The sequence below is a fragment of the Leuciscus leuciscus genome (assembly GCF_965113295.1).
Source record: "Leuciscus leuciscus genome assembly, chromosome: 14".
Lineage (NCBI taxonomy): Eukaryota > Metazoa > Chordata > Actinopteri > Cypriniformes > Leuciscidae > Leuciscus > Leuciscus leuciscus.
In genome coordinates, this window is record NC_138738.1 from 1,888,787 (window position 1) to 1,912,354 (window position 23,568).

Below are 23,568 nucleotides of genomic sequence, written 5' to 3' on the forward strand. Positions count from 1 at the left end.
ACTGTCAACGTGTTTTATACTCATACACGACCTTCAGAAGACACAGAAACACACAGCGGTTTAGAAACATCTGCAGCATAAACACAAGAGTGGAGAATTTCAGCGCCTTATAAGTTCATATACAGCCAAATCACTTACAATGCTTACAACTCATTCAGCTGGTGAAGCATGTTTATCCGTACTGTCCCAAAGCAGCTTTACACACAAACAGTGCATTAGTTCTTCTAAGTAAAACTAAGATGACTTTGACACTGACAGAAAGCACTGGAGGAACTGATGGAGAAACTAATCCTGTCTCTACACCCACACAACTGCTAATCTTATTATTTACAAGATATAATCCAGTATTCATGATAACATTAACTAATCAGTCCACTGTTCAATTAAACATAATTATGATCAAGAGTGGACCAGATACAGAGAAACGACTATATCCGATAGGAAGGAAGTGGAAAAATATGGAGAAATGGAGAAAGCCGTTCAGCGTTACTCGTCATAATTGCATTTTTACTAGTAAGAATTTAATTGAGAGCTCTACAATTTAGCTCTTACTATTAACAATTATTATTAAAGAGCTCTCTAATTCAGTTCTTTCTTTAAATAATGCAATTTCAAAGCTCTCTCTTTCAATAACAGAGCTCTGTAACTATACATATCTATAATGTGTTGTTTTTACTAGTAAAAATTCAATTAGAGAGATCTACGCTTGCATTTAACTAGTAAGAACTGAATTTTAGAGTAAAAATTCAATCGTAATTCAATCCATTCAATAAAAAAATTAATGGAAGTCAATGACTATAGTGAAATTTCATTTGCAGAGCTCACACACACACACACACACACACACACACCTTGCATCGATTGCGCTTGTTGAGACGGTAAAGTATTTTGACATAAATTTTTTTTTACAAACAGTTCTGAAATAAATCAAACAATTTATGACGATTTACAAAGTAAATGTTCAGATATCAATGCAAAAAACATTGGAAATGTAAAAAATCTGTTCACTTGTAAATGTGTGAATGTCATTCACCCGATCAAACTTAACTTTGATTACAATGTTTCTGCATCTTTCTTTAACTATAATGACGTTGCGTTGGTTCATTAGCATCTAATGACTGACACCCAGGCCTTTAAACAGGGACTGAAGATGTGATTCTGTGTGTGTGTGTGTGTGTGTGTGTGTGTGTGTGTGTGTGTGTGTGTGTGTGTGTGTGTGTGTGTGTGTGTGTGTGTGTGTGTGTTCAGGAGCTGTCCGTGTGCGCTGGTGCTGAAACATCCGCTTTAATGAATGGACTGAGATTATTACAACGCTGTGAAGATACAGGATCGCCGGTGAGCAACATCTGCGGCTCATATCACTAAAACATAACTTATCCAGACACCAGATATCATTTTTCATATTTTTTTTACTAGTGTGTGCAGGACTTTATAGTTAATTTATGTAAGTGAGGAGAGCAAAATAAGTGAACTGTGACATATTATACCCAATAATTCTTCATACCAGTAAAATGTATAAAAATTTGAGACTAAATATTATTCAGACACTTTGAGCTGATCATGTTTTGCTGAAGTGTTTTGTCTTTAATTGCTAATGCTCTTTTTACACACAGACTGAACAAAATGAAGCATTGCTTGGTGATTGGTTGAGCTAAACTGGTATTATCTAATTGTGTAGTTACATTTAACAGCTGACAGATATTCAACATAATTCATGTGTGAGACAGTCTAACAGAAGGACGGACAAAACCAGTCAAATATCAACTGAGTTCTGCTCATATTTCATTACCATTTTAGCGAATAAACTGTGATAATGTGAGAAATGTTAAAGGAGTCTGAGTAAATGTTTGTTTGACTGTATAACAACAGTTTTGATGAAACTCCACACTATTATACCTGACACAGAGATCATCCTAAAGCTCTTGACTGAGGGTAATCTGATGCTTATGAACTGATCAGATGCGATCGCTGTTGATTAAACAGTGCATGTGTGTGTGTTTGGTGATCGCAGACGTTTGTAACTCAGCCTTCGGTGTGTGTCGCTCTGATTGTTTATAACACGAGACACCAGAATCCTGGATGTCACTGAGAGAATGAGGAACGACATTCTGTGGGATTTTAATTGAAAATCCAGGTTCATGTTGAGCTCTGGACAAGGAACATCGAAACTAAATATCTTACAAGCATGAGATGTGCCTCCAAACAGCATCAGACTGGGTTTCTTTGGCTTGCAACGGGAACCTTCAACCTGAACACAATTTGAGAAAGATTCTCTGGTTGAATAACTATTAATATCAAGCTTTCAGAGCGATATAACGAACCATCGAAAAGTCATACAAGCATTTTCAGTCGCTGAACAATATAAACATCTGTAACCGCATGAGATGCACAACTAAAGCACGACAGATCTTCAGTGCTAAACATGAACATCAGCCTATAAAACTCGATTAACTATTAAAAATGCTTTAAGGAATCTTTTTAGAGTTATATAATAAGCAACAAGAAGGAAATCTTCTATTGCTAAAAATCATTAAAATGCATTAAACGCACATCAGAAGTGCAGCAAATAACATTTCTCTGTCATGAAGAACTGAAGCCTGGAGGATGATTCATTTCAGAATAAAAAGGTTCTTTCTTTGGGCAAATATGTTTATGAATTCAACTAAACAAAGCTTTAAACAACCGGAAGAAACGTCTATTAATAGAACAATCCTGCCAAACACAGTAAACATGAAGCGCAATCAACACTGAAGGGTTTTTGGGCAGATCTGGCTCCAGACTGAACTATTAATATTAAAGAAGATTTGATCCAGCGATGCCCAAAACAGTTCTTCTACAGAACAATCGTGTACGATTCTTATACTTGTTTTTAAGGCTCTTCACAATCAGGCACCTTTACATGTCCAACATGTCGTCCACATACACTCCTCCAGATCCCTGAGATCAGAGAATCAGCAGGACAACATATAAACATAAGAGCGATTTATGGGTCCAAAACTCTGAATGATCTCCTGTCTCCATTAGATCAGCCACATCTATCACTACTTTCAAATGTAGGCTAGAATCACATCTGTTAAAGCTCTGTGAGAACACTCGTGAAGGGGTTTCGAGTGCGCCTGTGTGTATTTTTTTTATTGCTTGTTCTTCTTTATTGTGAAGCACTTTGGGCAACCATTAATCGAATGAATAAATGAAAGAAATGAAGTGTACACATCTCTCCAAGCGCGTGAGGAGAAGCTGACTGACAGAGAGGTTTGAGAAGCTCTTTGTTTTGATGGCCATCAGCAGAAGAAACACTTAAAGGTGCAGATATTCACATAAACAAAGCTTTAAACAACAGGAAAGTAACATCATCTATTAATAGAACAATCCTGCCAAACATATTAAACATGAAGCGCTTTTCCACAAGACACATTCAGAATCGATACTAAACAATCTATTAAAGGTTGTTTTTTTGGGGGGTAGATCTGTCTCCAGACTGAACTATTAATATTAAAGAAGCTTTGTTCCAGTGATGCTCAATTCTACAGCGAGAACAGTCGTGTAAACACCTCGCCAAGCGCGTGAAGAGATGCTGACTGACAGAGAGGGATGAGAAGCTCTTTGTTTTGATGGCCACCAGAGAAGAAACACTTAAAACACTTAAAGGTGCAGAGACTCACACGTAAGCGTGGTAAATGAACGCCCATCCGCGCGGTCTCTCCAGAACATTGTAGAGGAAATTCTGCAGGCGTCGGTAGAACGCGTTGCGCTTCGGCGGCCTCTTCCCGGAGATGCTGGATCTCTGTTTGCTCAAGATACTGCCGCGCTTCGACGCGTCCGCGCCCGCGATCAGCAACGCGCCGTCTCGGCTCGAGTCCGTCGCGCCCGCGTCCAGCCCCACGAAGCCCACCTTCAGCTTCTTCTCGGCCGGCGGGGCGTCGGGGAACACGCCGCCGTTGCGGGATTTCTGCACCATGCTGGAAGCGCTGTCGTCATGGAGATCCGCTGCTGATGATGATGCTGATGAGAGTGATGATGATGATGCTGCGGGTCGGGACAGGTGCGAGCATCACTGTGCGCGAGAGGTGCGCGCGCGGCGCTGAGGAACAAGAAGCCAATAGCGATGCGAAGACGATCTGCAGTCTCTCCTCTCTCTCTTTCTACTCACACACACGCACACACACACACACACACACACACACACACACACACACACTCTCTTTCTCTCTCTATCCCTCTCTCTCACACACACTCACACATAGGAAATATCTGTCAAATTAACGGATATAATATCCTGGCAGAAAATTACCAGCACCTTTTCAGTTTTTCTTAAAGTCCCCCTTTAGTCAATAATTATATCGCTTAAAAATCATTTTTGATCACCAAAATTAGATATTTAAACGTTTTTTCCTTGGAAAAAAAAATCTTCAGCCTTAAAATATCTTGACTGTAACTCGACACCCTTGCCTCATTTAGTATCCTCGGTTCTATGAATATGCAAATGAGCCCCGCCTCCACTCACACTTTTTTAAAAAGTGTTAGTTTGAGCAAGAATAAACATATCATAAAGATTTAGGAATATAACCAGATTAAAATCTGTAGATATTTCCTCTGTGGAAGAATTATAACTGTGTTGAGAGAGTTAATAAGGTGAATTATGGTGAAATCGGACCAAGTCCACGTCAACGTGACCAGATTTGTCGTGTGTTTGAGGTCTCACAGTGTAATCTGTCAGGAGTGAACAAATCACCGTGTGATCGACGTGTGTGTGTGTGTGTTTCTCATGAGACCTGCAGATCAAATCAAGAGCAATTTCAGATGCCTTCGACACACACACACACACACACACACACACACACACACACACACACACCTGACAAACCCGAAGCATGACGCTCTTCCAGCTCTCCTCAATCAGGACACATATGCAGAATGACCGGAGATATTCACTGTCGTTTACTGATAAACTGATCAAAATTAATCAGTTTGTGCTTAAAACAAGAAACAAGTTTTCCCTTTCAATTGCGTTTATTTTTCTGACCACACTGACAGATGTTTTTTTTGTTTTTTTTTGTTTAGAAAACATGACTTTCATATTTTCAGTCATTTTGCTTCTCCCAATAAAACATATTGAAATAAGAATCTTTAGATATTTGTTCTGGAAAACAAGATAAAAATACTGAGGAAGAATTTTTGTAGCAGTCAGTAAAGCGAGAGATATTCTTCTAGAAGTATTTTAAACCTTGATGTTCAAATTCTGCTACAATCATAATATTCTGGGTCAAATCGGACCTGATTGGATTCAATACAATTAACCAAAAATCACATTGAAAAACAAACCAAAAGTCAGATAAAAACAGTAAACCTTTAACATTTAATACTTCTCATCCTTCTCTCCTGTTGTTCTCTCTTGCATGTGTTCATCATTTCTTTGCATGACAGGAAGGCCAAAAATGATGTTGAACAAGTCTACGAAGACTAATGAAACTAACAAAGTAACCAACTAACGAACTAATGAACGAACAAATAATTAACCAACGAACTAACTAACAAACTAACTAACGAACCAATAAACTAACAAACAAACTAACTAACGAACAAACAAACAAACAAACGAACAAAACTAACTACTAACGAACAAACAAACAAACAAACAAACAAACAAACAAACAAACAAACGAACAAAACTAACTACTAACGAACAAACAAACAAACAAACAAACAAACTAACAAAACTAACTACTAACGAACAAACAAACAAACAAACAAACAAACAAACGAACAAAACTAACTACTAACGAACGAACGAACAAACAAACAAACGAACAAACAAACGAACAAAACTAACTACTAACGAACGAACAAACAAACAAACAAACAAACAAACGAACAAACAAACGAACAAACAAACGAACAAACAAACGAACAAAACTAACTACTAACGAACAAACAAACAAACAAACAAACGAACAAACAAACGAACAAAACTAACTACTAACGAACAAACAAACAAACTAACTAACTAACTAACTAACTAACTAACTAACTAACTAACTAACCTAACGAACAAACTAACGATCTAACTAACAAATTAACAAACAAACTGAATAGATAGGCATACAGTATGTATATATAGGCCTATATAGTATATATATAGCTAGCCATATATATAGTGACTGCAGGGTCACGACCTTTTATACGTCACATCATCTCTCCTGTCATAATCTCATCGATCTCAGATCAAACCAGCTCTGAGTTCATCGACATCTGAGAGCGACACTCGGGTCTGATGAATTATATCGGTCTAATAACCTCTCAAACACACACACACACAAGTGTCTTTCTTCAGCATAATGCAGCCAATAATATTCCTCAAATATAGCCTAATTGAAAAAAAAAAAATGTCACAATGCAAAAAGTGAAAATGTGCTGTATATATATATATATATATCTCTATCATCATCATGCTCGTCCTCATAGGAGAAGTGCTGTGATGATAAACACACACAACCCGATGGGACTCGTTGTTAGCTGAGATGTTGTCATGGCAACACAAATCAGAAGAGATGAGAAGCAGAGCCATAAGAGGACAAACTCACTCTATTGATGGAGTTTCTTCTGGTAATCAAGCTTTTCTTTTCTTGGAGTGTTTGTTTCCCGTCTTATATTGATCTGTTAGTGATTTTGAGGCTTTCACTCGTGGGGAGGAGGAGAAATAACCCATTGATTTCCCATGATCAATAATACATACATCCATCCATCCATTAATCCATTAAACAAGAAAATATTATTACTTAACCCATGCAAACTAAAATAACAAGGTGTGTACAATTTGCATAAATATGCACTGTAAAAAAAAAAAGGAAGTTTGAGTCAATTAAACTTAAATTATTAAACTGACTTTAAAAAAATAAGTTGAGTCCATATAACATAAAAAATGTAAAATGGCTTATTTTGATTATTTAAAATAATGTAAAACACATGTTGTCACGGCTCATTGATCTTTTTTATTTTTATTTTTTACAGTGTGCACAAATCGAATATTATATAGCCTAAAAAGTGATAGTCACCTCACAAAAAGAATATCTTTTAAAACCTTTTAGGGCAACATGTCCTATAAAACTGCAGGAATCTAAAAACACTGGATCTGTAGTTTGTCCATGCAAATACAACACAAGTCAATGGGCTTGAAAATGATGATGGAATCTTCATATTTGGGTGAACAATCACACAAAAAAATTATAAAAAAAACTAAATGGTGAGCAGTTAAACCTAGGTAAATGTAAGCCTTAAACAACACTAACACACCACATATACAGTCTGAGGATTGAAGGTTGAAAAGACTATAGAAAAATAAAAGACAAACCCAAAAAAAGGAAAGTCACCACTGAGGCGTCAGCGTTTCTATTTCCAAGCGCTGAAGCTGATCCTCCATCTGTGAAACTGAAGCTCCAGAAACAGCAGATAATGCGGCTCCGCCTGTCAGAACACGACTGAAGAACTTTAAACATGATTCATATGTTGTACATAAAGAATATTGGAGTGTTTTACAAGGTTTTTCTGAATGTTCTCAAAATGCAGAGTTTCTAAAAATGTTTTTTCTTGATCATGTGAACGTTGAGGGAACGTTCCATTTTAACATTCTTCAAACGTTACTTTTGAATGTTCTCGGAATGTTCTGAAACAAGTGAACGTCCAACTGTAACATCTCAGGAGAGAAACACTCAACGGCGACAGGAAACTGTATGGATATCGACATTATTTAAAATATCTTCTTTTGTGTTCAGCAGAAAAAAGAAATTTCAGTAACACTTTATTTTATAGTGTCCTTGTTACATGTACTTACCATAGTAATAACAGTAAATTATGCATAATTACATGCAATTAACCCTCAACCAAATCCTAATCCTACCCTAACCCTATAGTAAGTACATGTAGTTGCTTAATATTACTCAGTACTTATATAATTACACTGTAACGATTACACCTTCAATTAAAGTTTAACCAAAATGTATTTAATGCATTAACTAACATCAATTAACAATGTTATTAGTTAATAAAAAATTCAACTTTTCATCGTTAGTTCATGTCAGATCAGGTCCAATAATATGATAATATTAATATTAACTTTTGATTTTTGATTTAAAAAATGTATTAGTAAATGTTGAAATGAACATGAACTGATTAATAAATGCGTTTTCATTGTTAGTTCATGTTAACTAATTGCAGTTAACTAATATTAAAAAATTAAAGTGTATTAGTTGAAGTTTTCTAATTAAAACACATTCAGACGTTTGTGTGTGTGAGTGTGTGTGTGTGTGTGTGTGTGTGTGTGTGTGTGTGTGTGAGTGAGTGAGTGAGTGTGTGTGAGTTTGTTTGTGAGTGTGAGAGTGTGTGAGTGAGTGTGTGTGTGTGAGTGAGTGAGTGAGTGAGTGTGTGTGTGTGACTGAAGAACATCAATGCTTGAGATCAACAACAATAATCCAGCACTGATTCAGTGAGTGTGTGAGTCAGCAGATCACAGTCTCTGTGTGTGTGTGTGTGTGTGTGTGTGTGTGTGTGAGTGAGTTTGTGTGAGTCTGAAGAACATCAGTGCTTGAGATCAACGACAATAATCCAGCACTGATTCAGTGAGTGTGTGAGTCAGCAGATCACAGTCTGTGTGAGTGTGAGTGTGTGTGTGTGAGAGAGAGTGTGTATGTGTGTGTGAGAGAGAGTGTGTATGTGTGTGTGAGAGAGAGAGTGTGTATGTGTGTGTATGTGTGTGTGAGAGAGAGAGTGTGTATGTGTGTGTGTGAGAGAGAGAGTGTGTGTGTGTGTGTGTGTGTGTGTGTGTGTGTGTGTGTGTGTGTGTGTGTGTGTGTGTGTGTGTGTGTGTGTGTGACTGAAGAACATCAATGCTTGAGATCAACAACAATAATCCAGCACTGATTCAGTGAGTGTGAGTCAGCAGATCACAGTCTCTCTGTGTGTGTGTGTGTGTGTGTGTGTGTGTGTGTGTGTGTGTGTGTGAGAGTGTGAGTCAGCAGATCACAGCATGTGCTGGGAGTGTGTGTGTGTGTGTGAATGAGTGAGTGAGTGAGTGAATGAGTGAGTTTGTAACTTAATATGTTTTTAGTCCTTGTTTGGGCAAAATGTCCTTATAAAACATATGTAATGTTTCTAAATCCTTTTGATGAATTATTATTATTTTAATTTTTTATTTTTTTGTGGCAGTTTGGATGCAAATCATTGTGCAAAAGTTGTTCCATCTAAACACAATGATATGCCTGTTTTATCTCCCTTTTAAAATCATTCAGTAAGACAGGACATTTGTGAAATATATGATCATATAAGACGCATCAGCGGTCTCTACTGTATACAGTGTAATAACAACATCACGTCGCATCATCACTGATAATGCAACAAAGCTAACTCTCTCCTGTGTGATGATGATGAACGAAGCGTGTCTCAGTTCTCATCATTCTTCAGTGATTAATGAGAGGAAAGCATGATTGTGCTATTACAGATGTTCCAGAGCGAGGAGCTCGACCTCCACCGGAGCGTCTGAACCGAGAACCTCGGGAAATCTTACACTCCGTTTCCGGAAGACACTCAAGATACAATGTATCAGTTTGTTGCTGAAAAAGTTGAATTTGACACTTTTTTTATCAGTGTTGCAGTAATTCATGAACCACAAACTGCGCACACACACACACACACACACACACACACACACACACACACACACACACACACACACACACACACACACACACACACACACACACACACACACAAAAAGCATTCACAGTCATTATATGATAAGAATTTAATTAAAATCTTTATTTCATTACATGTGTTACATTCAATATCCAATGTATCTTTTGGACACATAAATGATGATGGCATATATACAAACAATCGCTCATCCGTTGTGCCGTCCCTAATCAATAGTATAAGATGAGTGAGCAGAACTTCACACCCGCATATTTACATAGAAAGTCAAACTTTATACAAAGTCCATGCTGTCAATATTTACACACGGAGAGAGCGGAGCGCTGGAAGCGGGACACTTCAGTTCATCCTCACGAAAGAAACGTGGCATTAATAAGGAGCTTCTGAGCGCAAAAACCAGACGTGTAATTCTCTTCCAGAACTTGTATTAAGAATAACTTGAGATCAAAACTGGTGTTGTGTTCGGGTGACGCCTCATTACTCTATGACACGAGAGGAGATCACCGCATATAAAGGCATTATTATAATCAAAACAGAAACAAATCAACCCGGGTGAGGATGGAAACAGGAATATTTGATATCTAAAAGTGCTTTCTGGAATATGAAAGGAGATCTAAATGGTAAAGGTGAACGTCAGATTGGTTTTGATTTCAATTCAGCTTTTGATTTGAAGATAAAAACGCTGAGTAAATGAAACCTGGCCAATGGGGAAGTGGAAAGAAATGTGTCACAATGTGTGAAAAACACGAAGTAAAAGAAATAAATAAATAAATGATAAGCCCTTATGATGTTTTTCGACTGAAATGCATTATGGGTTGAAGTAATGTCGCATCTATAGCCAATAAGTAGATGAAAATCAGTAGTTTGTTTGCTTTTGGCAATTTATGGCATCAAAATGTCAAGTGACCGAAAATCTGTTTCTCAGTCGTTCCTGTTAAAGCGCCACGGGATTAAAAAAGTAATTACGACTTTCCGGACTTCTGGTATCAGAATCGTGATATAAAATCAGAATTGTGAAAAAATAGTCAGAATTGTGAGATATAAGCTCGAGATTATGAGAAAAAAAGAGTCAGAATTGTCAGTTAACTTTTTTAATATCTTGCAATTCTGACTTTTCTCACAATTGCAAGTTTACATCTTACAATTCTGACTTTACAACTCACAATTACAAGAAGAAAGTCAGAATAGCGAGATTTAAACGTGCAATTGCGAGTTATAATGTCTGAATTGCAAGATATAAAGAGTTGAGTTTGAGTTCATTCAAAGTCTGAATTGTCAGCTGACCTTTTAAGGCTCTGATTTCTTCTCGCAGTTGTGAGTTTATATCCCTCGATTCTGATTTTATTTTTCCTCACAATTGTGAGATATAAACTCGTGATTCTGAGAAAGAAAAAGTAATAATTATGAGACAGAAAGTCGCAATTACCTTTTTAATTTTTATTCTGTGGCGTGCATTCACTCCTCATGAAACTCTTTCCAGAAAGAAAGCAAGCAGCGCTGAGGTGAGCTCCTGTACTACTGTACATGATGAAGAGGAAGAGGAAGATACTGGCATCACATCAGTGGCTGCTGGAGATTAGTGTTCATTTCAATAGTGCTTCTAGAAGAAACGGCTTCACATGAGGACGTTTACTGTCGCAGTCCTTCAAATAATGAACATGATCAAATAAAACGTCATTCAGTGTGAAGTACAGTAACGGCTGAGTCTCATGAAACCACTCGGCGAGTCAGATTTCACTCCACAAAATAAATCAGATTTCGTTTGAAGAAAAATAAAGCCTGTTTTTAGGATCGTTAATTTTTTTTTTTTTTTTTTTTTACATTGATATTAATTGACATTCTCATCAACTCAATGCAAAAAAGTCTCTGTCATTACTGTAATGTGCAAAGAATAATGATGTACTATTTAAAGTATTCATAAATCATGGTGGTATTTGTTGCACTGCTTTTTAATTACGCCAATTTAAATGAAATAAAATAATTGTACTGCATGTATTTTTATTGTGTTACGGTAAGGAGTATCACATTTGAGAACAATGAAAATTGTTATTTATCATTTTTATTTATGAAATTCATTCTTAAATAAATTTATTATAAGCAAAAAAATACATTTAATGCAAATTTTGGGGGGGGGAAATGAGCTCAAATGTAATGAAAAGAATGTCCCAAAAGTCGTAATAAAAACTTAGCAAAAAAACAAAACAAAAACAGGCTTATTTTCTTTATGCAAAATACAGAAATATATATTTTGCATATATACATCAAATTTATTTTGGGGGTGAAATGTAACTTTGACAGGTTTCTGTGAGATTCACAGGAGAAATAAAGTGTCCGTGTCGAGATACGGAACAATAGTCGTGTGTCAGGTGGGCACTGATCGTGTAGAGGTCAAGCTGAGCAAGTGTTTGGCCAATCAACATTAAAAACGTAATTCCCCCAAACAAGCACCTCGAGTGCAGATTAATGACTCCACCTCCGTCTGCGAGAGTGTTTATGGGTTGAGGCTCGTCTCGCCGACCTCCAGGAACAGCGAGGTGTAAAACTCGGGCTCAAGCTGTTTGTTACGATAACGGTTCACGATTTCTGCAATCTTCTGTTTCCGCCGCACGTGTGGCGGACTGTAGGAGTCACTCTCCAGACGCTTCCTCCGACACGCGTTTATTACAGTCTGACGCACCAGGAATCCTGGAGAGGGGGAGAGAATGACAAACAATCATGAGTACACACACACACACACACACACACTCACACACACACACACACACACACACACACACACACACACACACACACACACACACACACACACACACTCACTCACTCACTCACTCACTCGCACGCTCACTCACACATGCTCTCACACACATCCTCACTCTCTCTCTCACACACACACACACACACACACACACACACACACACACACACACACACACACACACACACACACACACACACACACACACACACACACACACACACACACACACACACACACACACACACACACACACACATCCTCACTCTCTCTCTCACACACACACACACACACACACACACACACACACACACACACACACACACACACACACACACACACACACACACACACACACACACACACACACACACACACACACACACACACACACACACACACACACACTCGCACACTCACTCTTACACATCCTCTCACTCACTCATGCTCACTCACTCTTACACATCCTCTCACAAGCTTGCTATCTCACTCACTCACCTCACTCACTCACTCACCTCACTCCACTCACCTACCTCACTCCACTCACCTAACCTCACTCCACTCACCTCACTCACTCCACTCACCTACCTCACTCACCTCACTCAACTCACCTAACTCCACTCACCTACCTCACTCCACTCACCTCATTCCACTCACCTCATTCCACTCACCTCACTCCACTCACCTACCTCACTCCACTCACTCACCTACCTCACTCCACTCACCTCACTCACTCCGCTCACCTCACCTACCTCACTCCACTCCCCTACCCCACTCACCTCACATACCTCACTCACTCCACTTACCTACCTCACCAACCTCACTCCTTACCTCACTCAACTCACTCACCTCACTCCTCACCTCACTCCACTCACTCACTCACCTCACCTACCTCACTCCACTCACTCACTCCACTCACCTCATTCCACTCACCTACCTCACTCCACTCACTCACCTCACTCCACTCACCTACCTCACTCAACTCACCTACCTCACTCACCTCACTCCACACCACTCACCTCACCTACCTCACTCCACTCACCTCACCAACCTCACTCCTCTCACTCACTCCACTCCATTACATTCACTCCACTCACCTCACCTACCTCACTCACTCACTCCACTCACCTACCTCACTCACTCACTCCACTCACCTAACTCCACTCACTCACCTCACTCCACACCTCACTCCACTCACTCACTCCACTCACCTACCTCACTCACTCCACTCACTCCATTCACCTCACTCCACTCACCTCACTCAACTCACCTACCTCACTCCACTCACCTCACCTACCTTACTCACCTCACTCCACTCACTCCTCACCTCACTCACCTACCTCACTCCACACCACTCACCTCACCTACCTCACTCCATTCACTCACCTACCTCACTCCACTCACCTCCCTCACTCCACTCACCTACCTCACTCCACTCACCTACCTCACTCCACTCCACTCCACTCACCTCACATACCTCACTCCACTTACTTCACTCCACTCACCCACACTCACACACCTCACTCCACTCACTCACCTCACTCTCACACACACACACACTCACTCACACTCACTCACACATCCTCTCACACTCACACTCACTCACCAACCTCACTCCATTCACTCACTCCCCTCACCTACCTCACTCCACTCACCTCACTCCCTCACCTCACATACCTCACTCCACTCACTTCACTCCACTCACTCACACTCACTCACTCACACACTCACTCACTCACTCACACATCCTCTCGCACAAACACACTCACACACATACCCAGTGATCTCCTGCTAACCACCATGTTGTCCACTAGAGGAATGACCATGTTGAATTTGCCCATAGCACCATGTAGTTTGATCCGAAACAGGCCGGTCTTCAGCGGATGGATGAAAACGATGGGAACATCCTTCTCTGAAGAGCTGGACCTGAGTGAGACCAGACAAGGGCGAATGAGATCATGTCAGGGACTGAACTCAGTCTCACTAACGGTTTATTACCTGGAAGCGCTGCTGTTGACGGCCGTCTCCACTCCGGTGCTCGTCTCCGCCAGTAACTCCGACACAGGGAAGTTTTCTGACACAAAAGAATACAAGTTTTCATTTTTCATTTTATTTTGGTACCACTTTACAATAAGGTTCATTAGTTAACATTAATTAACTACCTTAGTTAACATGAACTAAGAATGAACAATGCTTCTTCAGCATTTATTAATCTTAAATGCTTAAATGTTAATTTCAACATTTACTAATACATCAAAGGTTGTGTTTGTTAACATTAGTTAATGCACTGTGAACTAACATGAGCTGTATTTTTTATTAACTAACATTAACAAAGATTAATAAATACTGTAACAAATGTATTGCGCATTTTTAGTTCATGTTAGTTAATACATTAGTTAAATGTTAACTAATGAACCTTATTTTAAAGTGTGACCTTTATTTATTTGTTTTTTAAAAGAACACAAGTAAAACTACATTGAAAAAAATTGGTGTAGGTTTACCTCGAAACAATTTTCACTCACAAATTACAAGTAAACTTCACAAATAGAAACAAATTCAAATTGAATTTTGAATTTGAAAAACGAATCTTTGTTTTATTCACAACTTAGAAAAAATATTGTTTTACAGTGTAGCAATTGATTAATTTCTCATAGATAGGCCACACACTGTGCCTTGTGCGTTTACTATTATAACACATATTTAACATATATACATGATTTATAGGTTTATTTATCACTGTTGTTGTAATTGACACCTTAAATTGAAATCAAGGAATTTGAATGAATATGAAGGAGTGGAAAACATGTTACCGATGTCATCGTATCGCTCGACCCACACGACCAGCACTTTAGTGTCGGGTCCCAATGGTGGGATCGTTCTTCCGGACGGCATCTTCTTGCTCTTCACTGTAGGAGACTGACCACAAGACATAAACATTATACACTTACGTTTAAAAGGTTTAAATAATTACGATTTTTTTGTGTTTGAAAGAAGTCTCTTATGCTCACCACCAAGGCTGCATTTATTTGATCTAAAATACAGTAAAAACAGTAATATTGTAAAATATAATTACCAATTCAAATTTCTATGTGATTATATTTTAAATTTAATTTATTCCTGTGATCAAAGCTGAATTTTCAGCATCATTACTCCAGTTGTCTTCAGTGTCACATGATCCTTCAGAAATCATTCTAATATGATGATTTGATGCTCAAGAAATATTTATGATTATTATCAGTGTTGGAAACAGTTGAAGTGCTTCAGATTTTTGTGATAACCGTGATTCATTACCATTCAGACGTTTGAGGCAAGTAACTTTTACAAAGAAATGAATACTGTTATTCAGTAAGGATGAGTTCAGTCTAGCTTCTATGGCCACTCGCTCCAAAAAAACATTTACACCTGGTATTAATATGCGTTTTGGTTGATCGGAACACAAGTAGACATTCCCGTTTCCACATGGTGTTTTAATCCGTCTCTTCTGTCCACTTTCGACCACTTCAGTCCTGTTTTCTTTGAGGGGAGGGTCTATGTATGTGTTTTTTCAGATCTTTCGATCTAATGGACAAAATAAGCTTGCACAGTTTACATATGAACGCGAAAGGAGACGACGGCAAAACATGGAGAACAGCAGCTTTGGTTTCTGCTCTGAAAGCCACACGACGACGGTGAACGCTGGGGGAGTGTGTGTTAGAAATTAGGAATGATGAGAGAACATTGTGCTTAGTGTGTTTTTAGCCCTCAAACTAAACTTGGGTCTTCACTTGACAAAGTTTAAAGGGGTGGTATAATGATGTAAAATAAGTCTCTGATGTCCCCAGAGAGTGTGTGTGAAGTTTTAGCTCAAAATACCCCACAGATATTTTTATATAGCATGTTAAAGTTGTCACTTTTTGAGGGTGAGCAAAAACGCAACGTTTTTTGTGTCTGTCTCTTTAAATGCAAATGAGCTGCTGCTCCTGGCACAGTGGGCGGAGCTTCAAGAGCTCATGTCCTTTTACCTCACAGAGACACGCACTGAAAATTTCTAAAACTTTTAGCTTTTTATGTTCAAACCGGAGTCAGACAATGATGGAAAGACTCAAGAAGAAGTGACAACATGTAGAAGCAACAGGACATTTCTGAATGGTTACTTAATGAATTTATGTAGATGATGTGTAGTTATCTTTTAGTCATTGATTAGCATATTCTGTCATGATAATCTACAAATCGCGTTCCCGGGGGCGGGGTTTATGTAAATTTTAGGGTTGGTGATGTCACTAACCCTGGAGGAATGTGGTGTAGTCTCTACCAGCCGTTTGTTGTAGTCCTTAAAAAGCGATTTCTGTAAAAGCAAATATCTCCCTTTGCTTTGAACTTTGAGCGTTGTAACTTTGCAGATGTTGTTTATGCTCAAACAGCAACATTACACACTAACTAAAGTTAGAAAAGTGAAATCATGATCAACCACCCCTTTAAATCGCGTCTCGCTAGCGCGGTTCACTTAATGTTACGCATTATGTCAGTAGGCAGAGAGCAGGCGTTGTTTGAACGCATTCGACCACATGAGCGTTTATTGTCCACTTGTGATCCGATCGACCGAAACGCATCTTAATACCAGGTGAAAACTGGCCCACAGAGATGAATGGGTGAGACTACATAATATGTACTTAATTTGTCAAAAAAGAAAAATCAGCTACAATGAAGAACACACACAGAAATGAAGGAGTGACACCTTAACACATCTACGATGGAGAACAAATGAAAACTCTCTCTCACACACACACACACACACACACACACACACACACACACACACACACACACACACACACACACACACACACACACACACACACACACACACACACACACACACACACACACACACACACACACACACACACACACACGCGTTCAGGTTTGACTGTAATATTGTGACAATTGCAAAAAAATTATACTTTACTCCAAAAAAAATGCTAAACTTTGACAAAGAGTCAGTTTTATTGTCATAATAATGACTTAATAATATCTAAACAAATCTAAATGAAAAACCATTGAATAATCGAGTGACTGTAGTTAAAAATTCATGTTATTTTAATTTTAAAAGTGTTTGTTTTCCAGTAGATGGCAGCAATCGTCCATTAAACCAACGCACGCGTTTCATGTTCTCACCATGAATGAAACTGAGAATGTAGATCTTTTTTTTTTAAGTCGATTGTACATAAAATGTTGCTATTTTATATAAACGTATATATTTAAATTATTACAAAATGAGGCAAATAAAAAATATGGTTCCACTTTATTTTTATAGTCCACTTGAGACATTCTACTAACTATAAGTAACTTTGAGTAACACTTAATTTTACAGTGTCCTTGTTACACGTTACATGTACTTACTATAGTAATAACAGTAAATTATGCATAATTACATGCAACTAACCCTCAACCTAATCCTAATCCTACTCTAACCCTATAGTAAGTACATGTAGTTGCTTAATATTACTCAGTTCTTAAATATATAATCGCACTGTAACAATAACACCTAAAATAAAGTGTTACCTAACTTTGCAACTACATGCCAACTAACCGTCATTAGAGTATTAGTAGACTGTAGTAAACGTCAGTAGATTGTTAGGTTAGGGTTCGGGTTAGGAGAATAAGTTGACTTGTAGTTGCCAAATTACTTATAGTTAGTAGAATGTCTAAAGTGGACTATCAAAATAAAGTGTTACCAAAAATATAAATAAATATAAAAATGAGTGATATGATTTGTTAAAATCTGTTAAAAAATGATTTGTTAAAAAAGTTACATTATGTTCACATTTTACAGTCTGATAATGTAAGCTAGTTAGACAGAAAAATATTGTTGCGCTATGTGTAACAGCATAGCAACATAGCATAAGTGATAAATTAACCTATTTTATTATATGCATATTATTATAACGAGATGAATGATAGTTGCACAAATGCTTTTATCTTTTGCATGTTTTCCTTTTCCCTATTTTTTCCTAAATTAGGCTCCTGGTGGCTTAGACCTAATAATGAAAAAAAATATGTATTGTGAAAAGCACTATCCAAATAAATGCGAATTGAATTGATTTAGAAGCTTTGAGTGAGAGTTCCTCTCCGGGCGCACTGAGTCGTATGACGTAGTGTGTGTGAGAATGGAAGTGAATGAGAAAACAAGATGGATGACGTTTCGCTAGCCCTGTCTCGTGTGCTTGGTTGCTTGTTAACCCCTGATATACTGGCCAGGTTAAACCGTTTAACCAGTAACAGCCTCAGCTCTGAGAATGAGACGGGAAGTTACCCGTTGCGCGGGTCCCATGTTGTCGGAGTGGTTTGGGAAGAGCTCCAGCGTGAGGTTGGGCTGTTTCAGTAAACTGGGTAACAGCTCCATCTGCGAGTCCGAGTCTGCCGTCGGGAAGCTGTGCTCGGATGACTCCGCTGCGTTAGGAGAGAAATCAACATTCGTCATATTAAACAAATAGAGGTGTAACGATTCCCTCATGTCACGATTCGAGACAGATCCCGATACTGAACTCACCATACCATATTATTGCGATACTCCAAGACATATGATAAAAGGTTAACAAAATTTGATTAAAATGCTTAACTTGGTATTACATTGTGTGTGTAAATTAATAGGTTTGGACTTGAAACCCAAAGCACAGGATAATAGAGACACCAGAATAACAATATTCATGATTCTGAAGCTGAAAACACAGAATTATTTTAGACGAATATTCTTGCGCTCTTTCACTGACTAGATATTTAAAATAATGTAGGACACTTTTACTGGTAACATCAGACATCTGGCATTATCAAGACACACAAATATTCCCCCATTGCATTATTATACATTATATTCAACATTATATATAGTAGTTTAATGCAGAACTGTCACTAAAACTCTGAAAACTTGCATTTTTTTTTACAATTTTGAACTATACACAATACATACTGTTGCATTTTTGTATTGCGGTATATTGTTACACCCCTATAAATAAATCACTATTAATTCATTAAACGTGTTGCAATAATGGAGAAATCAAAATGCCATTAATAGTCCTCTGCAGCATGTGACAGAAACGGCACTTTTTGCCTCAAATGCACGTGTGCAAACATGATCACAGCTAAAGCGCTTGAACACAGCAACAGTGTAGTGTAGGAACAGTGTAGTGTAGAAACAGTGTAGTGTAGAAACAGTGTAGTGTAGGAACAGTGTAGTGTAGGAACAGTGTAGTGTAGGAACAGTGTAGTGTAGGAACAGTGTAGTGTAGGAACAGTGTAGTGTAGGAACAGTGTAGTGTAGAAACAGTGTAGTGTAGGAACAGTGTAGTGTAGGAACAGTGTAGTGTAGAAACAGTGTAGTGTAGGAACAGTGTAGTGTAGAAACAGTGTAGTGTAGGAACAGTGTAGTGTAGAAACAGTGTAGTGTAGAAACAGTGTAGTGTAGTGTAGTGTAGGAACAGTGTAGTGTAGAAACAGTGTAGTGTAGGAACAGTGTAGTGTAGAAACAGTGTAGTGTAGAAACAGTGTAGTGTAGAAACAGTGTAGTGTAGTGTAGTGTAGAAACAGTGTAGTGTAGGAACAGTGTAGTGTAGAAACAGTGTAGTGTAGGAACAGTGTAGTGTAGGAACAGTGTAGTGTAGAAACAGTGTAGTGTAGGAACAGTGTAGTGTAGAAACAGTGTAGTGTAGAAACAGTGTAGTGTAGAAACAGTGTAGTGTAGTGTAGTGTAGAAACAGTGTAGTGTAGGAACAGTGTAGTGTAGAAACAGTGTAGTGTAGTGTAGTGTAGAAACAGTGTAGTGTAGGAACAGTGTAGTGTAGAAACAGTGTAGTGTAGAAACAGTGTAGTGTAGAAACAGTGTAGTGTAGTGTAGTGTAGAAACAGTGTAGTGTAGAAACAGTGTAGTGTAGTGTAGTGTAGTGTAGAAACAGTGTAGTGTAGGAACAGTGTAGTGTAGAAACAGTGTAGTGTAGGAACAGTGTAGTGTAGAAACAGTGTAGTGTAGTGTAGTGTAGAAACAGTGTAGTGTAGGAACAGTGTAGTGTAGAAACAGTGTAGTGTAGAAACAGTGTAGTGTAGAAACAGTGTAGTGTAGTGTAGTGTAGAAACAGTGTAGTGTAGAAACAGTGTAGTGTAGTGTAGTGTAGAAACAGTGTAGTGTAGGAACAGTGTAGTGTAGAAACAGTGTAGTGTAGTGTAGTGTAGAAACAGTGTAGTGTAGGAACAGTGTAGTGTAGGAACAGTGTAGTGTAGAAACAGTGTAGTGTAGTGTAGTGTAGAAACAGTGTAGTGTAGGAACAGTGTAGTGTAGAAACAGTGTAGTGTAGGAACAGTGTAGTGTAGAAACAGTGTAGTGTAGGAACAGTGTAGTGTAGAAACAGTGTAGTGTAGGAACAGTGTAGTGTAGGAACAGTGTAGTGTAGGAACAGTGTAGTGTAGTAACAGTGTAGTGTAGTAACAGTGTAGTGTAGAAACAGGAGTTTACCGGAGGAGTCGCTGAGGGACGGTACGACAAACGCGATTTCTGTCAGAGCGTCTGCGTAGTAAAGCACCCGTTTCTCTCCGTTAAACACGCCACCGCCAGTGTCACCCAGACTGACCGAATCATCTGCACAAACACACACACACACACACACACACACACGACACCTCATGAGCATCACTGTGATCCAAGTCATTTAGTGTTTTATCTTTATATTATACATTTTTATTTATAGGTGCCTTTCATGGCACTCAAGGACAACTTATACAATCCATAAAAGCAATGATATTAAACAATAAATCCAGTACAGCAACACATTAAATCACATAAAAGTTTGTTTTAAGATGAGATTTAAAGACTGAAAGACTAGAACTGTTGGGAACTTCTACGGGAAGTGAGTTCCATAAATGGGGAGCCGCATAACCAATACTTATATGTATTTATTATGTGTGACCCTGGATCACGTCACCAGTCTCGAGTCGCACGGGTATATCTGTGGCAATAGCCAACAATACATTGTATGGGTCAAAATTAAAGATTTTTCTTTTATGCCAAAAATCATGAGGATATTAAGATCATGTTCCATGAAGATATTTTGTAAATTACTACCGTAAATATATAAAACATTTATTTTTGTGACATTTATTTGCCATACATCAATGGAAGGCTTATTTATTCAGCTTTCAGATGATGTATAAATCTCAATTTCAAACCCATGTGACTGATTTTGTGGTCCAGGGTCACGTTATATGTATAGGCTACGTTCAGACTGTCAGTCCAAATCCGATTTTTGTGCATTTACAAATGCGTTTGAAGCTACTGTACATCCATATGTGGTTTGAGCTCCTATTTCTGTAAATCCGTTTCAGTCTCGACTGATCTGATCTGATCTGATCTGATCTCGCGTGGTTTATGTGACTTTCTCACGCCACGTAAAATGTAAACGTCAGACGTTGTTATAGGAAACACTGCTGTGAGTCGGTGAAGAAACAATGCTGTGTTGTTGCAAAGTGCCAGACGAGCAGAAAATATAACGGAGACATGTTTTGTAAATAGTTTTTTAATTAAGACATCTCTATTGCAAACCCCTCCATGTTGCGGTTGTTGTTGTTGTTGTTTTTGGCGTATTCCTACCAACGCAACGTCATTGCCATAAAAACAATGCAGATACTCCGGAAAACGACAGAGCTGCATGGACACACAAATCAGATCTGAACTGTTGCGATACACAGTGTGGACGCCAATCATTTTAGATCAGATTCCAATCGGATACACAAATAATCGGATTTGGACTGACAGTGTGAACGCAGCCATACTCTGATCATGAGAAGATGCTGTGTGTGTGTGTGTGTGTGTGTACCTGGTGTTTCAGCACCGTTGGATGTGTTGATGGTCCAGCTGGTAAACACACTGCCCGTCCACCCCGGATGTTGCCCAACCTCCACCGGCCATCCCAGAGACAACAGCAGCTCCAGAAAGTGTGGCTGCACATTTGCCGATGACTCCACGTTCCTCAAGATCTACACACACCGACCGGCTCATTAAAGGGGTCATCGGATGCAAAACTCACTTTCATATGGTGTTTTTTAATCCTCAAAAAGCCTAAACACACTCAATAATCAAACCGTTTGGATTTTCTGAGCACTATGATGTGATATTGCTCATGCTCCGCACACAACCACTGACGGACCCCGTATTAGCATATTTCCTGTATTGGCATATTTCTGCCCTTAGCCATTTGTATACTGTCCTCTAAGACAGCACTTTACATGTCTTTGCTCATTAACATTTAAAGAGACATGCACCGAAACGGGTCGCTGTGAACAGAGCTGTTTTTGAGGAGGTAAACGGGTGTTGTTTTACACAACCATTGAGGAATTTTAACCAAAGCATGTTACAAACTTTACATGAAGACCCTAAAAAATCATCCCAACTTGTGGAAAATGAGCATCCGATGAACCCTGTAATATTCTGATAGCTGTACAACAAAACTGATGAATGCACAGTTTCACAGCAGGGCACGAGTGAGGTTTCACCTCTTGACTGCTCTTCTGTCCAGCTTTCATGTAGAAGATAAACACGGTGTCACACGGTCGGGACGGTAACAAGTCCAGGTATCCGATGTCATCGAAAAAGCCCGACACGGATGAGTCGAGAGCGATGAGATGAGGAGGCAGTCGACTGTTTCCAGGCTCCTGAGAGAGACACACACACACACACACACACACACACACACACACACACACACACACACACACACACACACACACACACACACACACACACACACACACACACACAGATTTAGGTCAATTATTTTTTCTGTGTCATAAATTAGAGCAGTCTAGCTAATTGAAGATTAAACAATTGTTAATGTGTAAAATAACTGTTTTCTATCTTAAGCGTAGCTAGAGAAGGTAACACATATTATAATTTTTTTAAATAAATACATATTTTAATGAAATAAAATATGTTAACTCACAAATGCTGTCTGATATTTGTGATATTTTTTACAATATATTTTAAGAATTAAATTAACATATTTCTGTGCAAAATAAGTGTTATTTGAGTATCATTGAGAAACTATTACAATGTTTATTAACATTTTGATTAATATACCCAAGGGAAGGGATGG

At 38.6% G+C, this 23,568-nt stretch overlaps 2 protein-coding genes across 12 annotated transcripts in view; both read right to left on the reverse strand.

The window, feature by feature from the left end:
- The window catches only part of kcnq2b (potassium voltage-gated channel, KQT-like subfamily, member 2b), a 60,283-nt gene extending 56,119 nt beyond the window's left edge, over window positions 1-4,164 (reverse strand). For both annotated transcript variants that reach the window (XM_082189717.1, XM_082189716.1), the window contains exon 1: window positions 3,663-4,164. In XM_082189717.1, coding sequence (XP_082045843.1) covers window positions 3,663-3,958 — 296 coding nt within the window. In that variant the 5' untranslated portion in view covers window positions 3,959-4,164. The remainder of the gene's footprint in view (window positions 1-3,662) is intronic.
- A 5,614-nt stretch (window positions 4,165-9,778) lies between these two features.
- Window positions 9,779-23,568, reverse strand: part of ralgapb (Ral GTPase activating protein non-catalytic subunit beta) — a 52,299-nt gene continuing 38,509 nt past the window's right edge. For 9 of the 10 annotated variants that reach the window (XM_082136314.1, XM_082136312.1, XM_082136309.1 and 6 more), the window contains 8 exons: window positions 22,970-23,128; window positions 22,294-22,453; window positions 20,937-21,059; window positions 18,747-18,883; window positions 15,265-15,370; window positions 14,453-14,528; window positions 14,232-14,380; window positions 9,779-12,384 (listed from right to left, as the gene is read on the reverse strand). In XM_082136314.1, the coding sequence (XP_081992440.1) occupies window positions 12,191-12,384; window positions 14,232-14,380; window positions 14,453-14,528; window positions 15,265-15,370; window positions 18,747-18,883; window positions 20,937-21,059; window positions 22,294-22,453; window positions 22,970-23,128 (1,104 nt within the window). In that variant the 3' untranslated portion in view covers window positions 9,779-12,190. Of the gene's footprint in view, window positions 12,385-13,746; window positions 13,765-14,211; window positions 14,381-14,452; window positions 14,529-15,264; window positions 15,371-18,746; window positions 18,884-20,936; window positions 21,060-22,293; window positions 22,454-22,969; window positions 23,129-23,568 lie in introns of those variants that run through there. The other variant, XM_082136317.1, reaches the window with a different exon arrangement.